Source organism: Mustela erminea, chromosome 19 (genome assembly GCF_009829155.1).
Source record: "Mustela erminea isolate mMusErm1 chromosome 19, mMusErm1.Pri, whole genome shotgun sequence".
Classification (NCBI taxonomy): Eukaryota; Metazoa; Chordata; class Mammalia; order Carnivora; family Mustelidae; genus Mustela; species Mustela erminea.
The window spans coordinates 57,623,792-57,648,705 of record NC_045632.1 but is presented as its reverse complement, the minus strand read 5'-3'; the positions used below and the strand labels follow the sequence as shown (position 1 = coordinate 57,648,705).

General features: G+C 51.9%; 1 protein-coding gene across 1 annotated transcript; it reads left to right on the top strand.

Annotated features, from left to right (window-relative positions):
* Positions 1-12: 12 nt before the first annotated feature.
* Positions 13-17,561, top strand: EMC8 (ER membrane protein complex subunit 8). Its single transcript, XM_032324246.1, has 5 exons — positions 13-450; positions 7,951-8,027; positions 15,676-15,745; positions 16,450-16,544; positions 17,022-17,561. Exons 1-5 carry the CDS (start codon positions 220-222, stop codon positions 17,179-17,181), a joined length of 633 nt encoding a protein of 210 aa, XP_032180137.1. The 5' UTR covers positions 13-219; the 3' UTR covers positions 17,182-17,561.
* The last annotated feature ends 7,353 nt before the right edge of the window (positions 17,562-24,914 follow it).

Below are 24,914 nucleotides of genomic sequence, written 5' to 3'. Positions count from 1 at the left end.
CGGCGGGTGAGGCGGACGCGTCGGCTTCTCCCGGCCGGGAGTCGGTGTGTGAGGAGCCCGGCCGGCAGCCGGGCCCGGCCTGTGTGCGCCTCCGCCGGCCGCGGGGCCGCGCCGGGCAGCCGCCGCCTCGTCCCGCTTCTCCGCGGAGGCGCCGCGCGGCCGGGCAGGGATCCAGGCCTCCGCCGGCTCCGGGGCCTCCGGGGCCCGGCCGGGCTCAGCATGCCCGGGGTGAAGCTGACCACCCAGGCTTACTGCAAGATGGTGCTGCACGGCGCCAAGTACCCGCACTGCGCCGTCAACGGACTGCTGGTGGCCGAGAAGCAGAAGCCGCGCAAGGAGCACCTGCCGCTGGGCGGCCCGGGCGCCCACCACACCCTCTTCGTGGACTGTATCCCCCTCTTCCACGGCACCTTGGCCCTCGCCCCCATGCTGGAGGTGGCCCTGACCCTGGTAAGCGCGGGGCGGGCGGCCTCCCCTCCGCTCGGGGTCTGCGGCTGAAGAGCGCGGCTTCCGGGCTGCGCCCGCGGGGCGAGGGTCGGGGTGCGGCGCGGGCGTGCGGGGAGGGCTCGGCGCGGGGCCGCTGGTGGAGCAGGAGCCGTGGCGGGTGCTCTTTGGGGCACGGGCACGGGTCGGGGCGCGGGTCGTGGTCACTTCTTCGAGCCCGCGTCCTGTTTAGAAACAAGCCGCCGCCCACGGGGGCCGCGGCCCCGCAGCGTTGCGGTCGGGACGTAGACGCTGGAGCTTGGTTCCCGCGCTCCGCCCCGGGACGCGTGCCTTGTCTGCCGCGGGTGTCGACGCCGTGGTTCTGGGGACCTCAGTCCACCGCACCCGCCGACGCGAGACACGTCTCTAGACGAGGGTAGCCTTGGTAGGGCGGGCGCTCGTCCTCCGCTTACGGAGGACGTCCCGGTCCCCGCTGGTGCCTTAGCCACGCTGCGCCCTTGGGTTCAGTTTGCTTGCTTTAAGCTAGCTCTGCCCCCAGCGCGGGGCTTGAACTCGGCACCTCGGGGTCGGGAGCCGGGCGCCCTCTGGAAGCCACCCGGGGTTTCAAAGGCCAGGGGCTCTTTGTGACATTAGAAAGACCTTTTTGGCCAGCGCTCTGGGGTGTCTGCTCCAAGGACGGCCTTACTGCGGCGCGGAGCGGGGAGCTCGAGCGTGCAGATCGGCCGGCTGGTAGCGGGGTTGTAGGCTCCTGGGGCTGATGAGCGGCGGAGGAACGAGCACTTGCGAGTTCCCCCCAGTGGTCACACCCTCCGGTGTTAAACCCTCCCGTAACCTCAGAGCTGCCTCAGTACCTGAGTTGATACTGTTTAACTTCCGCTTCAAGGTAAGCTAGTTTGAGGTGTAGGCAGAGCTCCTTTGTCTGTACTTAGCACCAAGCGAAATGAACCGGTCTCATGACTCCCTGAGTTATGACACCCATGGAAGCAGGAAGTACCCGGGCCAACAGTCCTGCCCCGAGGTTACCGGGCACATCTTTGAGTGCCTGTTAAACGGAGCCGTGGTGTGAATTTCTTCATAGGATCTCCGGGGAGGACATGGGTAAGACGTAGGTATTTAGCCCTTGAAGAAACGCGCTGTCAGTACAGATCATGGCTGAGGTGTGCGTGGGTATAACGCACGTCTTCACCCAGCTGCCTCCATTACTCTGTTCTCGGGACGCGCAGGGTGGCTGGATGTGTGAGGCGCGGTCACTTGCAGGGAGCTGGACTTACCAGGAGCATGAATGCGAGATTGTTCCGTTTTCCAGCCGCGTGCCAAGCCTGTGCTGGGCTGTGGGTCACAAAACCTGCCAAGCACTCGAGCTCGCAGGAAGCAGAGAGCACATACCGAGAGTAAGTGGTGCATGGGTTCAAGCAGAAAGTGGTGAGAGGTCCCCAGCTAACCCGGGAAGGCAGGCTAGGCTGCCGGAGAAATGGACATGCAAGGACTGACACAGTGGGCCAGCCATGGCAATGGCAGGGGCAGGGGGCTGGGTGCGCGGGTAGGGGGAAGTGAAGAGAGAGCATTCAAGGCAGAGGGACCAGTGTGTGCAAAGACCAGAGGAAATGGGGTGGGGAGGGGCGCTGGAGTGTAAAGGGACCAGGGGCAGAGAGGGGTGAGCAGCAGACAGATTCCATTGTGCAGCAGCTTGCAGATCACGCAGAGAAGCTGGGCACCATCGTGAGGGCCGGGAAGCCACTGGAGGAGAGTGGCGCAGCTGGATTTGCGTCCCGCAGTGATGGCTGCAGCCAGGAGACCAGAGGCAGTGGCTGCCCACACTGAGTGCAGTGTGCCTGCAGACGAGACATCGAGAGACCAGGAGGGAGAACCCACAGGACTCGGTGACTAGTCACGTGTGAACAGAGGGAGAAGGAAACAAGGGAGACACCTTGGTGTCTGATTTACGCATGGGAAGACAGTGGTGCCACTTATTGAGGGAAAGTGGAGATGATCCAGTGTTGAACTTTGAAAATGGGTCTGGAGTTTAGAAGGTGAGGGGCTGGAGACGTAGGTTGAGAATGGGTAGCTTCTCGGTGACCGTTGAAGCTGGGAGAGCAGGCTGTACAGGGCAGCGTGTGGAATGAGGAGGGAGCTGTGCGCAGACGCACGGGGAGCTGTTGCTTCTGCGGGGCGGGCGGACGGAAGAGCCGGCCAGCTGGCCCAGGAGTAGCCAAGGGGCCAGGTGTATTGCCTTAAATCCATTCAAAATCCTATCAGAAATACCTAAGCATCTTAAAGACAAACTGGAGCCTCAGGTGGGATCGTGAAAGTATTACTAGTGCTTTTCATCCTTAAGCAACCTTCACAGGGTGAAAGCGTCGTGTTACTGTTAGAAGATGTAAACGCAGCACTGGAGGGAATTAGACGCACAAACTACAAGCAGCTGCCTTGGAACTGCGCTTTATGTGAATTCTCCCCGAGGAGCAGAGCTGCCTCCCAAACCACTTACCAGGGAGGGAAGATGCCCAGAGGAGACCTCGACTCTTAAAATAGCCCGCTGCCATCAGGCTGTTAAGAGGGAGAGGGGCACCGCGTGAGGCCCTGTTTCGGCCTTGCTCCCCTGTCACTCCACTCCGCCCTGACCCTCAGCTTGCAGCACTTCCCCCAGACATGCCCATCAGAGTTTAAGGCTCCCGTCCGGCATAGTTAAGTCTAAACTAGATTCTCTGCAACAGCAGTTTTTTTTTTTTTTTTTTAAAGTGAAGCCCAACTCGGTGCATGAATTCACAACCCTGAGATCAAGACCTGAGCTGAGACGAGGGGTCAGACACGTAACCGACTGAGCACCCAGGCTCCCCCTCTGAAAAATTTTTACTGGGTGAAGGTATTTAGGTTTGTGCTGTTCAGCGTGTGACTTAGCAACGTTACAACCTGAAGGCGATGAAAACTCTCGGCATGGGGAGCTGTTCTTGATCAGCGTATCAGCCGCGGTAGATGTGATTTTACTAAGGTCTAAATCCATGAAACCATACAACTGAGGCTTTATGCCCAGGCTTTTTTCTACTCAGGGAGTTTCATATCGTAGTTATTTTTAGTAAGGGGGAAAGACACACTTGATGCGCGGCCGTCAAAGGGCGGCATCAGATTCCTTTGAAAAGCTTTGCATTATAATTTTCCACTTAAAATCCTTGCATTTCTGGGTGCTTTTCGTTTTAAGTACTTATGCCTGTTATTTATCCTTATAACCCTTTGACGTAGGTAGTGATGGAATTATTTCTAATAGCAAAAATCCATAAAATGTTAGCGGGAAAATTAGCATAGATCTGCTGTTTCTGTAATCCCTTTTTGTCCTTTTCCCCTCGTTGATTTCCTAGTTCTGCGGAGCTGCGTTTGATTGCATTCTTCCACGTGACTTTCTTATTTGCCATTTGGTCTGATCACCTTGATTTCGGCCCAGAATTCTTTCTGCCGCCTCCTGTGTGCCTGCTCCGTGCTCATTTGCGTGGGGCGCTGTCCTCTAGCTCTTCCCCAGCCCTGTTTTCTCTCCAGAACAGTGACATTGACCTGCTAGCCAGGGAGAGGGAGACGGCTGCGCGGGTCCTCTTTTCCGTTCTGCCCTCTGACGTCACCCTCTCCCCTTTGCCTTCAGAGCTCTTTCATGGCTTCAGCTCCGTCCCAGGCCATAGAAAAACCAGCCTCCCACTTGAGAAGGAGCTTTTCTTCTCAGTGAATCTAGCCAGCCCTCTCCTTGGGCTCCCAAGACCTGCTTGTTGCTGCAGACAGTGAGGCTCCCAGACTCCCTCAGCTTTTAAGTGGCAAGTGTGGGAGTGGCGCCCTCCTCAGAGTGGCTCTTACCAGTTCTCTCTTACCTGCTTCGTGGCAATGGCACAGTTGTGTGAGGTAACGGTGCGGATTACAGTGTCACGCGTGCAAATACAGGCAGGTGTGCAGAGAGGAGCCGCTTTCCTTGTGCGGAGCTGAGCTGGGAATGAACGAGTAGGGTCCAGTGCCTTGCGCAGTTCTCCTGTGCACCCAAGATGGAACAAACCAGAAAGGCACTGGGCAGAGGGTGGCGGGCTTATGCACGGTAGAAGTGTCCTTCTCCGCCTCTGGAAGGTGAAAGAAACTACAGAGCCAGTGTGAAGTTAGTCCCTGTAGCAGTCAGTTGTAGTAAGTTGACATCAGGTTTCAGGGTGCCGTCCTGAACTGTGGTCTTCGTTTGGATTGTTCACACGATGTGTGGCAGGAGAGCAGGGGAAATGGAAAATGGATTCACAGAGAACAGAGGGACAGCTGCTCAGTTCCTTTGCCATGACCTGTCCCGCTTGGGCATGAACTGGCTTAACTGAGCCAGCTGCCTCTCAGATCCACTAAAGCTTTTCATTAATGAGCCATTTGGGCTTTCTCCAGGATTCCGGAGCCCCTCGAGCCCTGCCCACCCCATCCTTGCCTCCCCCCGCTCACTCTGCTCGCCTTCTGGCCACCGACTTATACCACACTCCAGGTCACTCTCACCCAGTAAGGTCTGGCTCCATTTCTGAAAGCGCCAAAGAAAATGCTTCCATCTAATTAAAAACTTGTTCACGCAACCTCTCTGCAGGCTCTGGTACCTGATGGGAGCCCTCAGTTCTACATGCACCCTTTGGTGTTTTCCATTTTTCATTTGTGTGTCTGCCTGGACAGCTGTGGACAGGCCGTACATGCCCATCATAAGCATCCTCAGGGGCACCTGGGTGCCTCAGTCATTGAGCCTCTGACTCTTGGTTTGGGCCCAGGTCATGATCTCATGGGTTTGGGGATCGAGCCCCACAGTTCCACACTCAGCGGGGAGTCTGCTTGGGGGGTCTCTCCCTCTGCCCCTCCCACTGCTCAAGCGCGCTCCCTCACTGTCTCTCAAATACATAAGTCTTTAAAAAAAAAAAAAAAACCTAAAATAAGCACCTTTACAGTTAACTTGGTTGTCCTTGCTTGAATCATTCGAAAGTTTTTTTGTTTTGTTTTGTTTTTTTAAAGATTACTTATTTATTTATTTGTCAGAGACAGGAAGAGAGAGCAAGCGAGCACAGGCAGACAGAGAGGCAGGCAGAGGCAGAGGGAGAAGCAGGCTCCCTGCTGAGCAAGGAGCCCGATGTGGGACTCGATCCCAGGACCCTGGGATCATGACCTGAGCCGAAGGCAGCTGCTTAACCAACTGAGCCACCCAAGTGTCCCGAATCATTTGAAAGTTTTAAAACCAAACCAGAGCTTTTATGACCTGATTTGCTTTGGGGCAGTCTCTTCAGAGAGTTATCCTGGAAGTTCAAGGTCATGACGCCATTTTCCTGCTGGACTTGGTTAGGTCCTTATGTTGGTCACAAGAATCACCTTCACGTCAGGTACTTTTTGTGCTCCCTGAGGACAGATGCAGGGTGATACCGTGTGCCTCTGCTGGGGGACAGGTCCCCACTGTACCTCCCTCCCGGGAAGGGATCTAGGAGCAGCTTGGAGTGCTCACTAAAGACAGCTCCTGGAGTGGTCAGAACAGCCGCAGCAGCGAGTAATAATCCGCAGAGTAAATGTAGCTGCAGTCTGCCAGAAGTGGTCCCCAACACGTCTGCATCCTAATGCTTGGAGCCTGTGACTCTGTGACCGTCCTTGGGAAAGGGACTTTGCAGATGAGTTTAAGATAAGGACCCTGAGGCAGGGAGGTAGACCTGGATTATATGCTGGGCCCCTTCCTTCTTAGAAGGAGATAGGAAAGGCAGGATCAGAGGAAGGAGATGTGACTAGGAAGCAGAGGTCAGAGTGATGTGGTCACCTGTCAAGGAATGTGAGTGACCTCTAGAGGGAGGACGAGACAAGGAGTCGATTTTCCCCTAGAGCTTCTAGAAGGAATCAGTCCCTCTGGCTCTATTATTTATCTATTTTGAAGATTTTGTTTCTTTGAGAGAGGGAGAGAGCACAGAGGAAAAAGTAGACTCCCTGCTGAGCAGAGAGCCCCATGCTGGGCTTGATCCCAACACCCTGAGATCAGGAACTGAACCGAAGGCAGACACGCTTAACTGACTGAGCCACCAGATGCCCTTATGCTGACCCATTTTAGACTTACCTTTAGTTCTGACTCTGGATAAAGGTACAGGCGTCATCAGAGAGCCAGGAGAGGGATGCCCAAGTGGTCAGCGAGGACACACTCAAGAGGCTGGTCTCTGAGTAGACGCAAAGGCTGAGAGGGCTCCACTGAAGGGGAGGCTGGTCTTTGGGGTTTGAGGTCAGGGAATGCGGCAGATGCCAGATTTTAGAGCCAGGCTATGCCCTTTGGTGCTGCAAAGAGACAGGTTTAGAGGAAAGGGAAAGAAATTGCCACTGTAAGCAGCAAGAGAAAGTTTCTGGAACCCATTCCTTTAAGAGGTGATGGAAGCAAAATGTAAGTGATTTGGAAGTAATTGGTAACAAAGTTACAGTTACAGAGCCATTGTAAATATTTTGGAGACATAGCCCTAATCTTTTGGGTGGGTGACCAAAACATGTAATTGGTTCAGTGAGCCTTGGTTTTGACCCAATATGGTAATTTGTGAGCTCTTAGGAGGCCAGAATTATTATTCTAATCCTGTGTGAGCCAGGGAACCTTGGACTGTAACCCTCTTGTGAAGTCTGCTTTTAGTCGTAGGGAACACTTTGCCCGAGCCCCAAACTAGAATCCAAGAAAAAAAGTAATAGAGCCATGTTTTTTGAAAAAGAAGAGTATTTTTAACTAGTTAATTTGCTTTGAAAAACGATTAATTTTATTTTCTCTTCTGCAGACTGAGAATAGAATTTATCGCAGTATATTATTAAAATTCCATTATGGCAAAAACAGGATGACATTTTGTTGTTTTTAGTAATGGCATTAGACCTGCAGGAAGTTAAATCTGATGCGGGAAGAGTGGCATTATAAAACAGACAAACGCTTTGACAGGGAGTTGAGTGGAAGAGAGTGTGTTTGTGCATGCCTGTGTACACACCCATGTACCCGTGTACCCCATACACTAACATGAAGTGTTTCTGTGGTTTGTTGCTAGGAACACAGAGATTTAAATACAACATAAAAAGACTTAGCTTCAAGAGACCAAGGTCCCCATTCTGGTCCTGCTCCGTGGCTGTGCAAACTTAGGGCACCTCTAGCTTTAGTTTGCTTATCTGTGGAGGCTTGACCCCAGGAGCACAAGGGCTGCTCAAGCCCCAGAATGCCTCCATTCTTTCTGTCTTAAGAGCAGGTGGGTAAAAACGGCCCCACCTCCCCACGGTGCCACACCTGCACTGTGTGTGTGGGCACCGTATCCCCTCAGTGAGGGTGAGGCCACGCTCTCCTGTTTTCTGTGGCCTCCCACAGACCATAGACAAGAAGCTGGTGTGACCTTTCTCCTGGGAAAGAGGACTCAGAGATTAAACTGTCTCTTGTCCCAGCATTGGAGTTATGGGGGTGGGGCCAAGGTCTCCTGTGTTTATTAAGAGGTGACATTTAAGGGAAAGTCACTCATCTTTTCCTCCCAATTTCTGTTTCCCATTCAGATTGATTCATGGTGCAAAGATAATAGCTACGTGATTGCCGGTTATTATCAAGCTAACGAACGAGTCAAGGATGCCAGGTATGTCCGTGCAAAAACCCTGTGGTCTGAGGGAATGATCGTGGACAGATAGTCTCTGATGTGCCTTTTGACCTTCTGTAGGCTCTGTGAGAACAAAACCCCTCCCTGCGTTCTGTGCTTGTTTCTAGTATTTGAGAGGAACTGTGATGTGGATAATTCCAAACAACAGAAATCTTAACAGTTACATTAATTTGGGATTGTGTTTGTATCTTCTTTATTTTTGCTTGGAGGGAGTTCATGCAATGAAAGCAACAGCCAGGGGCCTCGATTTCTGTCCCAGCTAGGAATGGTGTAGGGCAGAACATTAGGAAAGAATACTGCTCTCCTTGGGGACAAAGAAGAACTTTGAGATCCGGCGCTCTTGGGACCTGGTGCTGTGAGGAAGACGGATGCTAGCGGCTTCCTTCACATGGGCCTCTGGTTCTCACTGAGCAAGGCTGAGGACTTGGTGTGCTGTCTCACTGGAAAAACCGATGACACACTGGAGTTCGGATGATTTGGGAAGGGCTCATCATTGGTTGTAACCTAAGGTCTGGCCGTATGCGCACACGGAGGGTAGTGGTGTGACAGAAGGCGATACCATCCCCAGGCCCGAAGGGACAGGGAAGGAGGAGTGTGGCAAAGAAGTCCACATCAAAGGAAGCAGTGCCTCTTGGTTTAGGGCCACGGCCAGCAGCCAGCCTGCTGTGTATGACCTGTTAGGGAAAGCTCCAGAAGAGTCACTACCCTGACCTCCCTGGGATTTCCACCAGCCGGAAGCCAGGAGCAGATAGGAGGTCCCCCGCATGGCGCTCTCCTGCTCTCCTCACGTTGTCAGATAGCGCCGGCTGACTTCTGAGTCCAGGCGTCCAGGGGCTGCAGTAGAGGGTCCCAGACCAAAGCCCCACCTGGATTTCTGCGCAGCAGCTTAGCACCGTGAGAGGGCGGACTCGGCAGTGTGTTTGGAAATACACGGTGAGCTGGTGCCTAAGTGCTGGTAAGGATGAGGCGCCAGTGCCCTGGGCAGGACTTGGAGGGAGGCGGGGTAGCCAGCGAGGTGCTGGGCTCTACACAGCCCCGTTAAAGCCCCTGCTTGCACAACCACACACGGGGCCTGTGTGGTCCCAGGACCCACCGCTCCCCCTAGGACCCCTTCTCCGTCTGCTGCTGTCCGCCTCCCAGGCATGGACGACTCTGTCTCTGACCCGGAGCCTGTGCCCAGGGCCCTTGTCGGTACTGGTCTTTGTTACACGGAAGACGGACCCCAGGCCAGGCTCTGCAGGGCAAAAGCTAAACACAGTTGGCCTTTGCCCTCAGGTTGCTGGAGGGACCGTGAGAGATGCTGCGGCCCAGCACTCTGCTGCCAGACGGGGCCACGAGCCCTGAGGCGGGTGCAGAGGCTGTGACAGCAAGCGCCATGAGGAAGTCCTCCCCTGGGATCACCAGAGAAGCCCTCGGGGAGGGCTGTCGTCTGAATGCCCGGGAGAGTCCTGTCGAGTACCCGTGTGAGGAGCAGGAGGGAAGAGTGTCCGGAGAGGGGCTGTGTGCGGTGCACACCAGGTGGACTTGGGAGCGTCACTTCGTAAGCAGCAGGGAGCTGTCCTTGGAAGGAGGGTTCCCTGAACCGAGCGGTTCTTAGCCGCTCTTGCAGAAAGACCAGGGGACCAGGCAGGAGGTAATGGCACCAGTTTGTCAAGGGTGATGCCTCCCTTTCCACCCACTTCTCCCCAAATCCCCACCTCACATGGTTGCCCCAGACGGATGTGCATGGCTCTCCCCTGGGTGCCTCATTTGGCTCACGCTACTCCCATCTTCCTGCCTCTGTTCAGACCTCATTCTAGCCCCACCCAGAAGTCTCCTACCCAGACAGCATTTTCGTGCTGCTCGGAGCTTCTAGACTTTTCTGGTACCTTCAGCTGCTCTGCTTAGGAGCTTTTGCATTCCCCCATCACTATGTTTATCTACCTACTAACAGCCCATTGCCAGGTCTGTAGGGGATTAAACATGAGCCGGGGGACAAGAGTGCCCCATCACCCTTGAGTCCCTTCTGGTGAGTCCCTGCTGGATGTAGGGGTTCAGTCCTCAGGATGTGTGGGCCGGTGCTGTGTTAGGATTTACTGGCGCTGTCCTGTCTAACCCTCCCAAGGACACTCAGGTGAAGAAAGTAGCCAGAGATGGTCACTGCACAAAGGCCACACAGCTCGGAAGCTCAGGAGCTGAGATCACACTACTTTCCTCCGCTAGTACTATCTGCCTCTGCCTAGAAAACCGCCACTTCTCTCTTCAACCAGACTTGGCTAAAAATTTCCTCTTTTTTTAGAAATATCAGTTGATTGGGACGCCTGGGTGGCTCAGTCGGTTAAGTGTCTGCTTTCAGCTCAGGTCATGATCCCAGAGTTCTGGAATCAAGCCTCGCATTGGGCTCCCTGCTCAGCAGGGAACCTGCTTCTCCCTCTCCCCGCTACTCCCCCTGCTTGTGTGTGTGTGCACGCGCTCTGTCAAATAAATAAAATCTTTAAATACATATACATACATCTTTACAAGTGAGACACACACACACATATATATATGTAGATCAGCTGATTAACAGTGTCTCATAGCATGAGCCTTAAAACCAGGTAGACTTGGATTCAAATCATAAGTGACTTACTAGTTTACCTCTTGGGCCTCAGTGGTCCTATCTGTGAAATGGTAGTAAAAGCTCATGCCTCAGAAATTGGTCTTGAGGACAAAGTGAAGCAACATAAACCATCTTTAGCTTCGTGCTTGGTTCAAAGTACAGGTTTGTATTATTACTAGTCCTGTGTATACTTTTTTCAAAAAAGGGTCATTCAAACAAACTGTTGGGACTACACCAAAATAAAAAGGTTTTGCCTGGCAAAGGGAATCATCATCAGAACAAAAAGGCAGGCTAGTAAGTGGGAGAAGGTTTATGGAAATGATTATCCCACAAGGGGTCAGTATCCAAAATATATAAACAAACAACACCGAAACAAACAAACAAAAATGGACAGGATCTGAATAGATGTTTTTCCAAAGAAGACATGCAGATGGCACAAGAGACTCGAGAGAGGATGGTCAGCACCACTGATGGTCAGGGAAGTGCCTATCAAAACCACAACGAGATGTCACCTCCCGCCCATCAGAATGGCTAGGATCAAATGCACAAATACCAAGCGTGGGTGAGGGCGTAGAGAAAAATCCCCTGCACTGATGGTGGGAATGCAGCCTCTGTGGGAAACAGTGTGGAGGGTCCCAAAAAGTTAAAAATAGAAATACCCTATGATCCACTAATTCCACTAATAGATAATTAACCAAAGAAGATGAGAATGAAAACACTAATTAAGAAAAATATGTACACCACGGTGTTTGTCATAGCACTGTTCCTAACAGGCATGGAAGCAGCTCCTGTGTCCGTCCGTGGATGAATGGACCTGGAAGACACGGCGTGTATTTACATAGGCTAGGACTCAGCCTGAAACTGTAGGAGATCTAGCTGTAGTTTTCCGAAACACGGATGGACTTACAGGGCATTAAGCTAAGTGAAATAAGTCAGACAAGAGAAAGACAATACCTTGTGATTTCCCTTACATGTGGAATCTAAAAAACAGAACAGTTCTTGGAGTGCCTGGCCGGCTTAGTCGGTGAAATGCACAGTCGTGAGTTGGGCCCCATGTTGAGTGTAAAGATTACTTTTTTTTTTTTTTGTAATTTTATTTATTTATTTGAGAGAGAGAGAGATCCCAAGTAGGCGGGGGGGGGGGGGGGGGGAGCAGGCTCCTCGCCCAGCAGAGAGCCCGATGCGGGGCTCAATCCCAGGACCCTGAGATCATGACCTGGGCCGAAGTCAGAGGCTTAACCCACTGAGCCATCCAGGCGCCTGGAGTGTAGAGACTACTTAAAAATAAAAACCTTTGAGGGGCACCTGGGTGGCTCAGTGGGTTAGAGCCTCTGCCTTCAGCTCGGGTCATGATCCCAGGGTCTTGGGATCGAGCCCCGCATGGAGCTCTCTGCTCAGCAGGGAGCCTTCCTCCTCTCTCTCTCTCTGTCTGCTTCTCTGCCTACTTGTGATCTCTGTCTGTCAAATAAATAAATAAATAAATCGATCTTTTAGAAAATAAATAAATAAAAACCTTTGAGGGGCGCCTGCGTGGCTCAGTGGGTTAAGCCTGTGCCTTCAGCTCAGGTCATGATCCCAGGGTGCTGGGATCGAGCCCCACATAAGGCTCTCTGCTCGGCGGGGAGCCTGCTTCCCCTGCTCTCTTTGCCTGCCTGTCTGCCTACTTGTGATCTCCGCCTGTCAAATAAATAAGTAAATAAAATCTTATCTAAAAATAAATAAAAAATAAAAATCTTTGAAATAGACATGAGAAATTAATTAAATTAAAAAAGCTCTTAATTGCAGAGAACAACCTAGTGGTTGCCAGAGGGAGGTGAATGGGGGATTGGGGAAAATAGGTAAAGGGGATTAAGAGGTACAAACCCGCTACAGATGAGTCACAGAGATGAAAAGTACAGCATAAGAAACATTGTTTGTTTGTTTTGTTTTGTTTTGTTTTGTTTTAAAAAGGTCAGTGAGCTTTTATGTTATAAAGAGAAATGTAAGGTGCTTGTAACAGTTTCGCTTGATTACTAAACTCTAGGTCATTGTGTCGAGTTTTATTGTAGCACTTCCTAATTGCTGGGGTTTGCTTTGTGATTTACATATCATGTGGATAAATGTCAGTACCAGGCACAGCACACTGGTCTGAAATTAGATGCTCAGTAAAAAGCTTTCAGGTCGGGATTGGTCAGGCAAATGCCTAGCTTCGTGCTAGTTGGGAGGGGGAAATGGACAAAGCAGTCTCTGCCTCCAGGTGCCCTAAGTTTTATTTGAAGGCTGAGGCTTCCGAGGAGCAGAGTTGATATAGCCTAGTAAGCAAAGTAGTGACGTTACTGTCATAGCGTGACAGTCCTACATTAGGAATGCAGTTAGGATTGGGGGAGGTCAGTATTTGAGACAAAGTGCATTAATACCAAAAAATGTAGACAAAATTGGCAGTTCTTTCAAATACTTTTTCAGTTTATTAACTATAATCTTATAAACTCTTTTCAAAAGAGTACATTTCAGGGGTGCCTGGGTGACTTAGTTGGTTAAGCGTCTGCCTTTGGCTCAGTCATGATCCTAGAGTCCTGGGATAGAGCCCCAGTCAGGCTCCCTGCTCTGCGGGAAGCCTGCTTCTCCCTCTCCCACACCCTCTGCCTCTGTTCCCTCTCTCACTTTGTCTCTCTCTGTCAAATAAATAAATAAAATCTTTAAAAAGGAAAAAAAAAAAAAAAAGAATACATCTTAGAGGTACCAGTGTGGCTCAGTCAGTTGAGCATCTATCTTCAGCTCAGGTCATGATCCCAGGGTCCTGGGATAGAGCCCCACATTGGGCTCCCTGCTCAGCAGGGATCCTGCTTCTCCCTCTCCTTCTGTCCCTCCCCACCCCTGCTTGTGTTCTCTTTTTCTCTCAAATAAATAAAATCTTTTTTAAAAATTTTAAAATTTGAGTTCTTGGGCATCTGAAGTGGTAGTTCTTGTTTTTGATGAATGTTTCTTGACACCTTTCCTGATAAAAGTCACTGGCCACCATGATCATCATAAGTGTTAGGATGATAGTTTTGTAAGTTTCTTTATGGCAGATACTTTATACAAATGCTCACTTCTTTTCCCTTTGCACCTGAGGTGTGAACGAGCCAGGGACAGGAGTGTGTGTTGTCCACATTTTGTGGAAGAACAGGCGGGCCTCCGTGGCTCCAGTCCTGATTGTTGCCTTTGCCGTCTGAGCCGCGGGAACTGTGCACCTCCCGGCTCCTGGGAAACACAGTGTAGCTCTGCTGCCCTTTGCACACCTTTCCATGGTGGCCTGGGGGACAGGAACCCCTGGGGCCCTTTCTCTTTGAAGCTGCCTTGTTGTTTCCTTTTTCCTAATTCTGTAGACTTACAGTCAGCACATCACTACAGATTCTCAGTTTTGAACCTAAAACACTATTAATCTGGGGCACGGGTGGCTCAGAGGGTTAAAGCCTCTGCCTTCGGCTCAGGTCATGATCCCAGGGTCCTGGGATCGAGCCCCACATCTGTCTCTCTGCTCAGCCGGGAGCCTGCTTCCCCCTCTCTCTGTTTCTGCCTGCCTCTCTGCCTACTTGTGTGATCTCTGTCTGTGAAATAAATAAATAAAATCTTTTTTTAAAAAAAAAATAGGACTATTAATCTGCTTTTTTTTTTTTCCAGCTCAGTCACTACATAATTGTATAGTATGTTTCCTTAAGTAAACCCGCAATTATCAATGTGTTTTTATGGCCGTTAAAATATACTTGGCTCACCCCTTGCTTCAAAAAGCAGAGGCTCTCATTGTGCTGGGAAGATAAGATGCACGAAAAGTCAACTGTGTGCTGAGGAGTAGGTGTTAAAGCACTTTAGAAATAAACAGGGTTTAGAGACAGGACAGACGGGCCCCCTTGGGGGCAGTGTGGCAAGAGCTCCCACAAAGGACGGTGTTTTCTGGGCGTGAAAGATGGGAAGCGATGCAGTCAGCAGAGACCGATGTGGAAGGGCATCCCAGCAGGGAACAGTGGGAGTGAGGGGAGGGGCGTGTGGGGGAGACCGTCTGTAGACCGCTCCCCCGAAATTAAAGACGCACAAGACTGCGTCTGTGAGCAGGAGCGGCGGCTAGGTCCGCGGGGAGAAAGGCCTGGCTCTCCCAGGCTGAGGACTTCACAAGCAGTGGAGGCCAGCAGGGGACAGGATAGAAGTCTCACTTGAGGAAAATGGATCTAAAGAGAGTTTTCAGGATACATGAACTAAGAAGAGCCTAGAAATTGAGACCAGTTAGGAAGCAATTTTGGAAACCCAGATACGGAGCGAACACCTGAACACAGCAGATGGCAGGGTGACCAGAGGAGGCGGAGGCAAGGAGCGGGTCTGCAGCCCCGCCGGTGAACAGCCCTGGTGAGGGGCCAAAGACGAGTAGCAGATCCCAGAACCTAGAGCAGGCTGGCAGCCCAGATGCAGGGGACTCTAGCTGGGTGACCAGGGAGGGTGGGGGTGCTTGGCAGGCCTCCAGGGTACTGCCCCTCGAAGGTAAGGGGCAGGCGCCAGATTGCACAGTGCGGTGACCAAGTGGCACCAAGGGACAAGACTGTCAGTTCATTAAAGTATTTCAATAAAATATATTAATAATATTAATATATTAAAGTTTAATCAGAAATATGGTTGAGGGGCACCTGGGTGGCTCAGTGGGTTAAAGCCTCTGCCTTTGGCTCAGGTCATGATCCCAGAGTCCTGGGATCAAGCCCCGCATCGGTCTCTCTGCTCGGCAGGGAGCCTGCTTCCTCCTCTCCTTCTGCCTGGCTCTCTGCCTGCTTGTGATCTCTGTCTGTTAAATAAATAAGTAAAATCTTTTTTAAAATATTAAAAAACAAATAAACAAATAAAGATGCCTCTTCCGGAACCCACTGAGGTGCTTTGCACCATGCTTCCCATCACCCTTTCCTTGGCACAAGGTCACCTCTGACGGTCATGAGGAGCGCACAGGTGAGGGGCGCCGCCCTTAGTGGCCGTGCCTGTGAGCCCCGCCTTGGGGAGGCTGTGCACGGCGGCGGAAGCTGGCTCGCAGTCGACTCACTGCCGCGTCTTTTGCAGTCCGAACCAGGTCGCAGAAAAGGTGGCCTCCAGAATCGCCGAGGGCTTCAGCGATACGGCTCTCATCATGGTGAGTCCCTCTTGGGTGCGGCGGTGTTCTCAGTTGCCAGGACGGCTGCTGAGCGTCCTCTCGCTAACACGGAGCTGGAGCCCTGAGCCGTCTTCTGTGCAGGCGCTCCGGCAGCCCAGTGCTGCCCTCTGTGGTCTCCTCCCGCTGCAGAGCCAGGCCTGCTGAATCCCAGGCTCGCTCCATGTCTCCACAGCCCTCCACAGCGGGGGCGGGGGGGAGGGGAAGGAGGGGGGGCATTCCTGCTCAGCGGCTCTCAAAGTGGGGTTCTGTGCCAGCCGCATCAGCACCGCTTGGGAACTTGTCAAAAGTGCAGATCCTCGGGTCCCGGGTGGCTGCTTCAATAAGCTTCCAGATGATTCTGACTCACACTCAAGCGTGAGGGCCACTGAATTAGCCGACCGCCCACAGGGAAGGAAGAAGTCAGGTAGACCGTAGCGAACATCAAAAGCCTTGTTAAACGGGCTCCGTTCAGACAGGATTCGAGCAGGGAGAGAAGTAGTACTCAGAAGCTCCGCTGTCGTGGAGACCCTGTAGCCCTGTGTGTGTTCTGCATAGCGCACGGTTAGCCTCGGACCACGTGCGAGGCGGGACCGCACGCATCGGATTTGCAGTATCTGCGCCGCGGGGGTGCGAGCAGCCCTGCGGAGCCGCTGCCGGCCCTTTGTTAGCCGTGTTCACGAGTGCGTCCTCTGTCTTGTGCACAGGTGGACAACACTAAGTTCACGATGGACTGCGTGGTGCCTACGATCCACGTGTACGAACACCACGAAAACAGATGGCGGTGCAGGGACCCACACTAGTGAGTGCCGCATTCTCGCGATGACCTATGCGCGGCGTGGGGCTGGGGGGGTGCTGTTCCCGGGTACCCAGTGCCCCCAGGAGGCTGGCCCTGCCCTTCTGCTTTTAAGTTGGCATGTTCTCCGGGGCAGTGTACAAACAGAAATCTTGCATGCTCCCCGGCTCCTGAGAGAGCCTGAGTGTTCCTCCCGGGCTTCTGCTCCCCGCCCAGGGGCGCCACTCTCGGCATTTGCTTTGGTCATTTATAATCACACCGCCCTCCAGCATCTTCAGACTTTCCTCTGGAGGGGGTCTCTTTCATGTCGTCACCGTGCTGCGTAGTCTGTATGCACATCTGTGTGTTTGAAACGTGCGTGTTCGCTGCCATTCGCCATTGTCCCCCTTCGTGCCACTGGGTGTGCCGCCGGTTTTCTGATCCTCTGTCGGAAAGCCGCCTGTTTCTCACCGAGAGGCTGATCTCTCCGGTTTCACCTCGTAGTGATTACTGCGAGGACTGGCCAGAGGCGCAGAGGATCTCCGCGGCGCTCCTGGACAGCCGGTCCTACGAAGCTCTTGTGGATTTCGATAACCACCTGGACGACATTCGGAATGACTGGACCAACCCAGAGATCAATAAAGCTGTTCTGCATCTGTGCTAGGGAGGGGTTTGGTGACTGCTCTCTGCATTTCCACTACACTGGGGAAGAAAGCTATTTTTAAATGTAAATAAGATCTCTCCTAGCCTGTGTGGAAAGCTGACCGTTTTCAGAGGTGGCACATGCCCGGACAGAGGCAGACTGTCCATCAGCCGTCTTTTTAATGCAGAGTCTAGAGAGGGGCAGACTGTCCCATCTGACCGTCCCTGTGGAGTCCTTCCCACTTGTATGTTGCTCTGACCTCCAAATCAAAGCTGTTTCTGCTCGTCCGAGATTGTTCCTATTAAACAGTTTTAACTAACCTTTTACAATCTGGAGAGAATACTTTTTAAGGCTTATGAACTACCTTTTAAAGAAAAAAAGAAAAAAGCCCAGATCTTATACTTGTGTGAGTGTTTGTGAGTTTTCATCCCATCGGGTTCATGTCGTCCGGGCCCGGGCCTCGGTGCGCGCGGCTGTGAACAGAGCCGCCCCAAGCCGGTCGGGCTCATGGAGCTGTCACGACCACACAGTGGGAATAATGCCACTGTTGCCCGAGAAACCTTCATCGTTAAGGGTAAAAACAGCGCCGCCGGTAATGGGAACGTGGATGGGAGCAGAGTGAAATGCTTCTCAGTCAGACAGAAAGCTTGTAAACCGGTGGAATCAAAACAGGGAAAATGGAATTGTGTTAAGATGGTCTTTAAAGGGGGGCCTGGGTGGCTCAGTGGGTTAAGGCTCTGCCTTCGGCTCAGGTCATGATCCCAGGGTCCTGGGATGAAGCCCCAAGTCGGGCTCTCTGCTCAGCAGGGAGCCTGCTTCCCTTCTTCTCTCTCTGCCTGCCTCTCTGCCTACTTGTGATCTCTGTCAAATAAATAAATAAAATCTTTTTTTTTTTTTAAAGATGATCTTTAAAAGGCAAAAATCAGTCCCAGCTCCTAACTCACTTCGTGCTTATCGTAAGTGATTCTAATCTGTTCTCAGAATAATTTTTTCTTCTGTATTTGAAGCAACAGAAGCCAAATAAAACTTAGACCCCCCCAAGTTTTGCAGAGCACTCTGTAGTGTGTATGGTCGGAACCCTGGGTGAGGCTTTTAAACGCCCTCCTGGGAGATCATGGGGAGACTTGGTGGTTCTGCTGCATTTTTTCTTTCCTAGATGAGTCATTTCCTCCGCCCTTTCTTCAGATACATCCCCTTAATTTTTGAAGCTGGTGTTACTTTGTGTGCGGACACGGATGGAGGGTGACGGGTGGGCGCGCTCTCTCCGTCACTCCCCGCCTTGGAGGCCGGTCCCGTTCCAGATGGAGGGCGGTGAGCGGTCTCGCTCCCCCTGGGCTTGTGTGTGTTTCAGAAAGGGAGAAGGATGGCCTCCAGCCTTTACCTGGATTAAATGCTCTTGTCCTGGATTAGACAGAGTCTGTGCTCCCTGCAGCTCCAGGTCCAGGAACCGGCAGAGCCATTCCGAATGAAGGTGCGGCTAAGGCCAGTTTGCAGGCGTTGCGTTTTGAAGACCCACTCTTCTTTTCCCTCATTGTCACCTCTCCCAGCAGCGCTTGTGCTGGCTTTTCCCACGCTTTCCAGGAGCGTTGTGCTGCCCTCCGGTTCGGATTTCGGCCTAGACCCACGCCCCCCTTTCTGTGGCTGAGTCAGGCGTATGTTTTCAGAAGAACGTGTTAAATATTCCAAAAGGAAGAATGTATCCTTAAAAAAAAACAACCAGATTTCCAAAGCGTGGATGCCACCTCCTATATCCTTGTGAAAACAGAGGAAGCCAGCCGGGGCTCCCTCCCGCTCACCTCCAGGGCCTCGCTCTGGGGTCTCGGGGCCCTCAGGCTCCCTGGCCTTGAGAACCAGCTTCTTGTTTCCCTCCCAGGGATGAACGTGAGAATCTGCCAGGTAGCTGCACATGCATAGTCATCCTCTGCCTTTTGATAGAAAAGACTTAAAGAACTGGCACAACGTGTATTCCTAAGTAGTTCTTAACCACTTGACTCGAAGGGATGGGGGCGGGGTGGGGGTGTAGAACTGCCCCTCAGAGCTAGCCACATGCTTCACATCATTTAGGTGGACCTTGTCTCTTCCACGACCCCCATCCAGTAAGAAATGAGAGGAACAGATGAATTATTAACGGATGTAAATGTCATTTCCATTTCTAATCATGGTGGCCTTTAAGAAGGAAGGACACTGAAAGTGGAAAGTCTACGAGAACTTCCCGCATGACAAAAGCAGCTTGCTTGCTAGGGGGAAGTCAGCCTGGCTCCTTCCAATTAAATTAGGTTGATTTAGAATGGAAAACAACTTGAAGATCTCTTGAGCAATTTAAATTTCCAAGTCCGAATTCCGGGGATCTGGTATTTTCAAGCCACCTTGGTGTTCTTAGAAAGTTCTCGTGTAATTAGCCTTGGTTGAACAGCGTATTTCTCGGATATACCTGGGAAGCCCATTATTCCCGCATATGGTGACTCCTAGGTACAAAAGAAAAATACTGGCTTCTAAAACTGCCCCTTCTCGGTGCTGTATCCGTCTTACCCCAGTTGCTCTTTCATAACATCGTGGTAGATAAGACGCCAGAAAAGTCGTCACCAGCATCAGTCTCTGTACCCTGTGGACGTTATAGCCGTTTCAGTCAAGAGAGTTGAGGCTAAAGGTAGACTTCTGTTTTACTCATCTGGCATTCCTTGAGGCTTTCCATCAACTCAGTGCCTCTTAAACATAGGATTGTTTTCTCCCAATTCAGGAGAAGGCCTGGCAGAAAATGGCTGTGCCCCACCGCCAGCTCTGAGATAGCGCAGTAATCTGACTTGACTTCCGTGTGCCTCAGAACCCAGGGGATAACGCGAGTATTTTTATCTTCATAATTCTGACTTGTTTCTTCTTAAAATGCGTAAGAGATCTTTTGAATGGGATGCAAAATGTGATCGGCTTTGCCATTTCTTAGAATAAATAGCTATCTTCCAAGGATGCTTCTTTTCCTTAAGGATGAACATCGTGGGGTCGACGTTTCCTTGCCGTGCGATCCGAGGATTCTTCTGTAGAATACAAGACCTCGTCAGCTTCAGAATGGTGCAGAATTGTGTGCTTCGTCTTCTGCTTTCAAAGCAGTGTCACAGGAGCCATCAGAGCATCCACTTGAATGGGACTGGAGGACACCTTTGGCCTGAACTTGTGTTGCCTTGCAAAGCAGAATAATGTCCTCTGCTCAGTGCTGTCCAAACAACGTTACAGACACCACTAATAAGCCCGTAAGTAGCAGCATTTCAGAATGATGGTGAAGTTCCGTGGCAAGGCTCCTGGCCTGGCCCGGCCCATAGTCGCCGGGGAGTCTGTCCCAAGGCAGGACACTGGCCAGTTTGCCAAGGGCCCTGGGTGCACCTCTGGCACTGGGGGTCCAGGGAAGCCCAAGGTGGACAGGATTCAGTGCCCTCTGGGTCCCCCGCTCCATAGAGGCCTCATTCCTGAAGAAGAGTTGCCCATTTCTCAGCACTGGGTTTTCTCAAAAAGGGGATTCTTCCTGTAGCCTCCAGCGGTGCCTCCTCCCCGCTTCTCCGGTGGTAACTCCAAAATGCAGCGACGGCCGGTCCCCGCTGATGGGAGGAGGTGTGCGGTGGGGAGTCGCCGCCGGGGCCAGGTGTGAACGCTGGCGTCACCGCCTCAGCTCTGCGGCCGTGAGCGCGTTGTCTCTCGTGTCTTGTCTGAAACAGGAGGCGATAATGCTTGTCTGCAGGAATGGCCTGAAGAGCCCAGGGAAGAACGCCCGCACTCGGGCGGGAGGCGTTAGGGCTCCGCTGGAGGGAGTTCTTCGCGGCTAATTTTGTAACCATTCCAGGCCAGACCGAGAAGGAAGGAAGTGCTTGCTTCTAGTAGACGTCCAGTGCACGGTCGCTGAATGACGGAGTGAAGGAATCAAAGCATCTTCTCAAAAGACAACCACAGCTTCCATCTCTGCAACCCGGAAGGGGAGGGGAGGCAAGGGCTTCAGGTGCGGCGGCTCCCCTGGGAGAGCCCTTTCCCAGTTCCCCTCCACTTCCTGCCCCAGCCCCGGGGTTAACATTTTCCTCCTGACTGTGATGTCAGCGTGTGCTCCCAGCAGAAAATCAGGAATAAATGTAATCACTCCCTTCCACCATCCTCCTGCCCCCCTCCCCTCCGCAAAGGCTGGTAGAAAGCAGTCTGATCTGCAGAGATCACCTGGGCGTCTGTAATGTTCTGGATATTGAGATAAAAAGAATCTTAAAGGAGCTTTTAAGAGGTAGAACGTGTAAAATATTAGGAAATGTGTGCAGATCCCCGGCCCCAGGCCCCAAGCATTCTTTTTTTCTTTTTTTTTTTAAGGATTTTATTTATTTGAGAGAGCAGCATAAGCAGAGGGGAGGGGCAGAGGGAGAAGTAGACTCCCCGCTGAGCAGGGAGCCTGATGATGTGGGGTCTCCCGATCCCAGGACCCCAGGATCATGACCTGAGCTGAAGGCAGACACTTCATCCACTGAGCCACCAGGCGCCCCAACCGCAAGCATCCTAATTCATTGCGATTCTGAGCCCAGAAGCTGACATTTTTAGCCAGTAGATTCAGGCCATGGTTTTAAAACCCTAGTCTCTGACCAAAACATGTGCTTTATAGAGAAGAATTTCAGATCCCCAGGAATGCAGCGGTTCATGCATCGGTACCCAGACAGCCAGGGCCTGAGGCACGGGACCATGTGGCTGACCTCTGAAACTGCTAAATGGAGAGGACAGCCGCTGAGAGCGTCACCGCTCCACGGGGCTCAGGCTGGCTGAGCGGGGCTCCTGAGTGAACTCCGTCGCAGCAGGAGGTGCTTTGATTTTTTTCTCTTTTAAAATGTGCTGCACACAGAACACACAAAATGTGCACGTCCCCTTTGAGCACTACAAAACAGATTGATGCCAGACTCCCAGCGTTTGAACAAGCTCAGAGCCTGAGACCCAGCATGGTAGAGCAAGGTCAGTGTCTTCCACTTCTGCCCTCTGAGGTGTCTTACACGTGTTTAATTTTCCAAGTTTGGTCTTGAATCGGGCCTGCGCTTCCCGCTTCAGGACCCTGTCCTGGTCCCCGCGGATCATGACACGCCCACAGAGACCTGCTGTACAACAACTCAAACAAAAAAGGGACAAGCCAAGAAAGCAAACGCCTCTGAAGTCTCATCATTTTCTGAGTATAGCCTTCTAATCACCTCTCCCTTGATGTCAGAGCTCTGTATTTTGGAATTCTGAAGCCCTAGATATAAACTTATTGAAAGAGATATGCCGTGAAACACCTTTACAAGATTGTAATTCAGACTTTCCGGACTGCTTAAACACTTCCTTCCCGGAACCCGTCCATCGCCCACTTACATCCATGTGCTAAATTTTCTGTATCCCTACCTCAGACATCCTTGGCAAGAGTTTTTTGTTTCAACGTGACATCTATTGAAGTACAGCGTATACAGAAAAGAGTACAGCTCACAAACGTGGGGCTCGGCGTATTTTCACTAAGTGAAAGAAGTAGACAGGCTCCTGTAACCACCACCAAGCTCAAAACATAGTCTCTCTCTTTTTTTTTTTTTTTTTTTTTCATTTGACAGAGAGAGAGAGAGTGGGAAAGGCAGAGGGAGAAGCAGGCTCCCCACCGAGCAGGGAGACTGATGGGGGCCTCCATCCCAGGACCCTGGGATCAGGACCTGAGGTGAAAGCAGATGCTCAACCAACCGAGCCACCCAGGCGCCCCTCAAAACGTAGTCTTTTGGGGGCAGCCATGGCTCAGTCAGTTGAGCGTCTGACTCTTGATCTCAGGTCAAGTCCAGTTCATGATCTCGGCGTGGTGGGTTTGAACCCCACATCGGGCTCTGCAGTCAACGCAGAGTCCGCTTGTCCCTCTTCCTCTGCTCCTTCCCCTGCTCCCACCCTTTATCAGATAAATAAAATCTTAAAATATATATAGAGAGAGATCTATAGAGGATGCCTAGGGGCTTAGTCAGTTAAGTGCCTGCCTTCAGCTCAAGTCAGGTCACGATCTCAGCGTCGTGGGATCGAGTCCTGCATCACTCTGCCTGCTTGTGTCTCTGTCAAATAAATAAATAAAATCTTTAAATATATATATATATATAGATACATACAGAGAGAGAGACTCTTTAGAACCTTACGGACACCCAGGAGTCCGTCCCTCATGCCCGCGCCGGGGATGAGGACTGCCTGGTTTTTGAGCTTGGCAGAAATGCAAGTTGACTGCACATATTCTGATTGTGTCTGAGATCCGCTCACATCGTTGTGTGCGGCAGTTTTCACCCATTTCTGTGTAAATAACAGTATCAAGGAACTGTAGATGCATTGTAGATGCATTTCCCTGGTGAGGGACATTTGGGTCCTTCCACACTTCCTGATACAGACATGGCCGCTGACACTCCCGTGTGGGCCTTTCGCACATGTGGGTGCATGTGTCTCTCAGATCACGCGTAGCGGCGAACCTGGCATCGGTGCGTGCCTGCTGCCTTCTAGAATGTTCCGCCTGTCAAGCAGCCGGTCCGCAGTGTGGAAGCAGTCCCGTTTCACCAAGACGAGCTGTTGTCGGACTTCATTTTAGACATTTCCGTGGTGTAGACCGGTGTCTCCCAGATTATTGGTCTAAATATGAAAAGCAAAATAATACAGCTCCCAGGAGGTCACAGAAAAATGACTTCTGACCTGGACTTGGCAAACCTGTTTAAACAGGACATATAAGTCAGTTGTGCTGCATTGAAGTCAAGAGTTTCTGTTCCAAAATCATCATCAGGGCAGTGAAAAGGGAAGCCCCAGGAGAAGATATATATAATACAGTCGCCACACAAAAAAAGTTAATATATGCGTCCATATACACTAAAAATTACAGATCAGTTTTTTAAAATAGTTTGACAACCCAGACTGATCAGGCACTTCCCAAAAGAAGATCCCGAGGGGGCCAGTAAGCCTGTGAAAATGTGCTCAACCAGTGTCACCAAGAAGCAAATCGAAAGCACGAGAGCCCGTCTCTTAATGGGAAGAAAACGTCAGGAAGCAGAACCCTCTAGCAGTGCGCAGGTCAGTTCCCCGGCTGGCCCAGGACAAGCTAGAGGTCAGAAGCCCTCCAAAGACACAGCCACCTCCCGCTTCTTCGGTCCTGGGGTTACATACACTCGAGACTCGGCTTTAATACGTCACCCAGGCAAACGGGGAGCAGCAATGACAGAGTGTGGGCCTCGGCTGGGTTTCTCCTCCCGACCTAGGACGTCTGCCTCTGCAGATCTTCAAGGAAGACTGCTTGTGCGGCCTCCCACCTCGTCCTGCCCCGCAGCTCCGAGCTGGTCTTTCCAGAGTGGGATTGTTCTTTTAATCGCCTATAATGCCTGGAATTTACCCAGCGCCTGCCTTCTGAGGAGCTCAAAGTCATTTGCAGATCCTGCTGGTAAAACGGCTGCCCCGTGGTCAGGCTCTCCGCTAAATTACTTCTGTACTAAGAGGCAGTTTTCACTGCAGCTCCTCGACAGTCCCAGAGACCTGGGGCGCCTTGGTGAGCAGGCTCTGTGCTGGCTGGAGCCCCAGGAGGAAGGCACTGTTCGTCCACGCTCTGCAGGGTTATCCGGGACGGATGACGATCTCCACAATCACGGGAGCGTGGCGATCCACGTGGGCTGCCGCACCTGCAGACCCAGCCCACGCATCTGCTCACTGCTCACGCCTGGGCAGGGGGAAACTGAGGCAGGGCTGGTCCCAGGTGAATTCAGGGAGGCTGGATGCAGAGAAGAGGC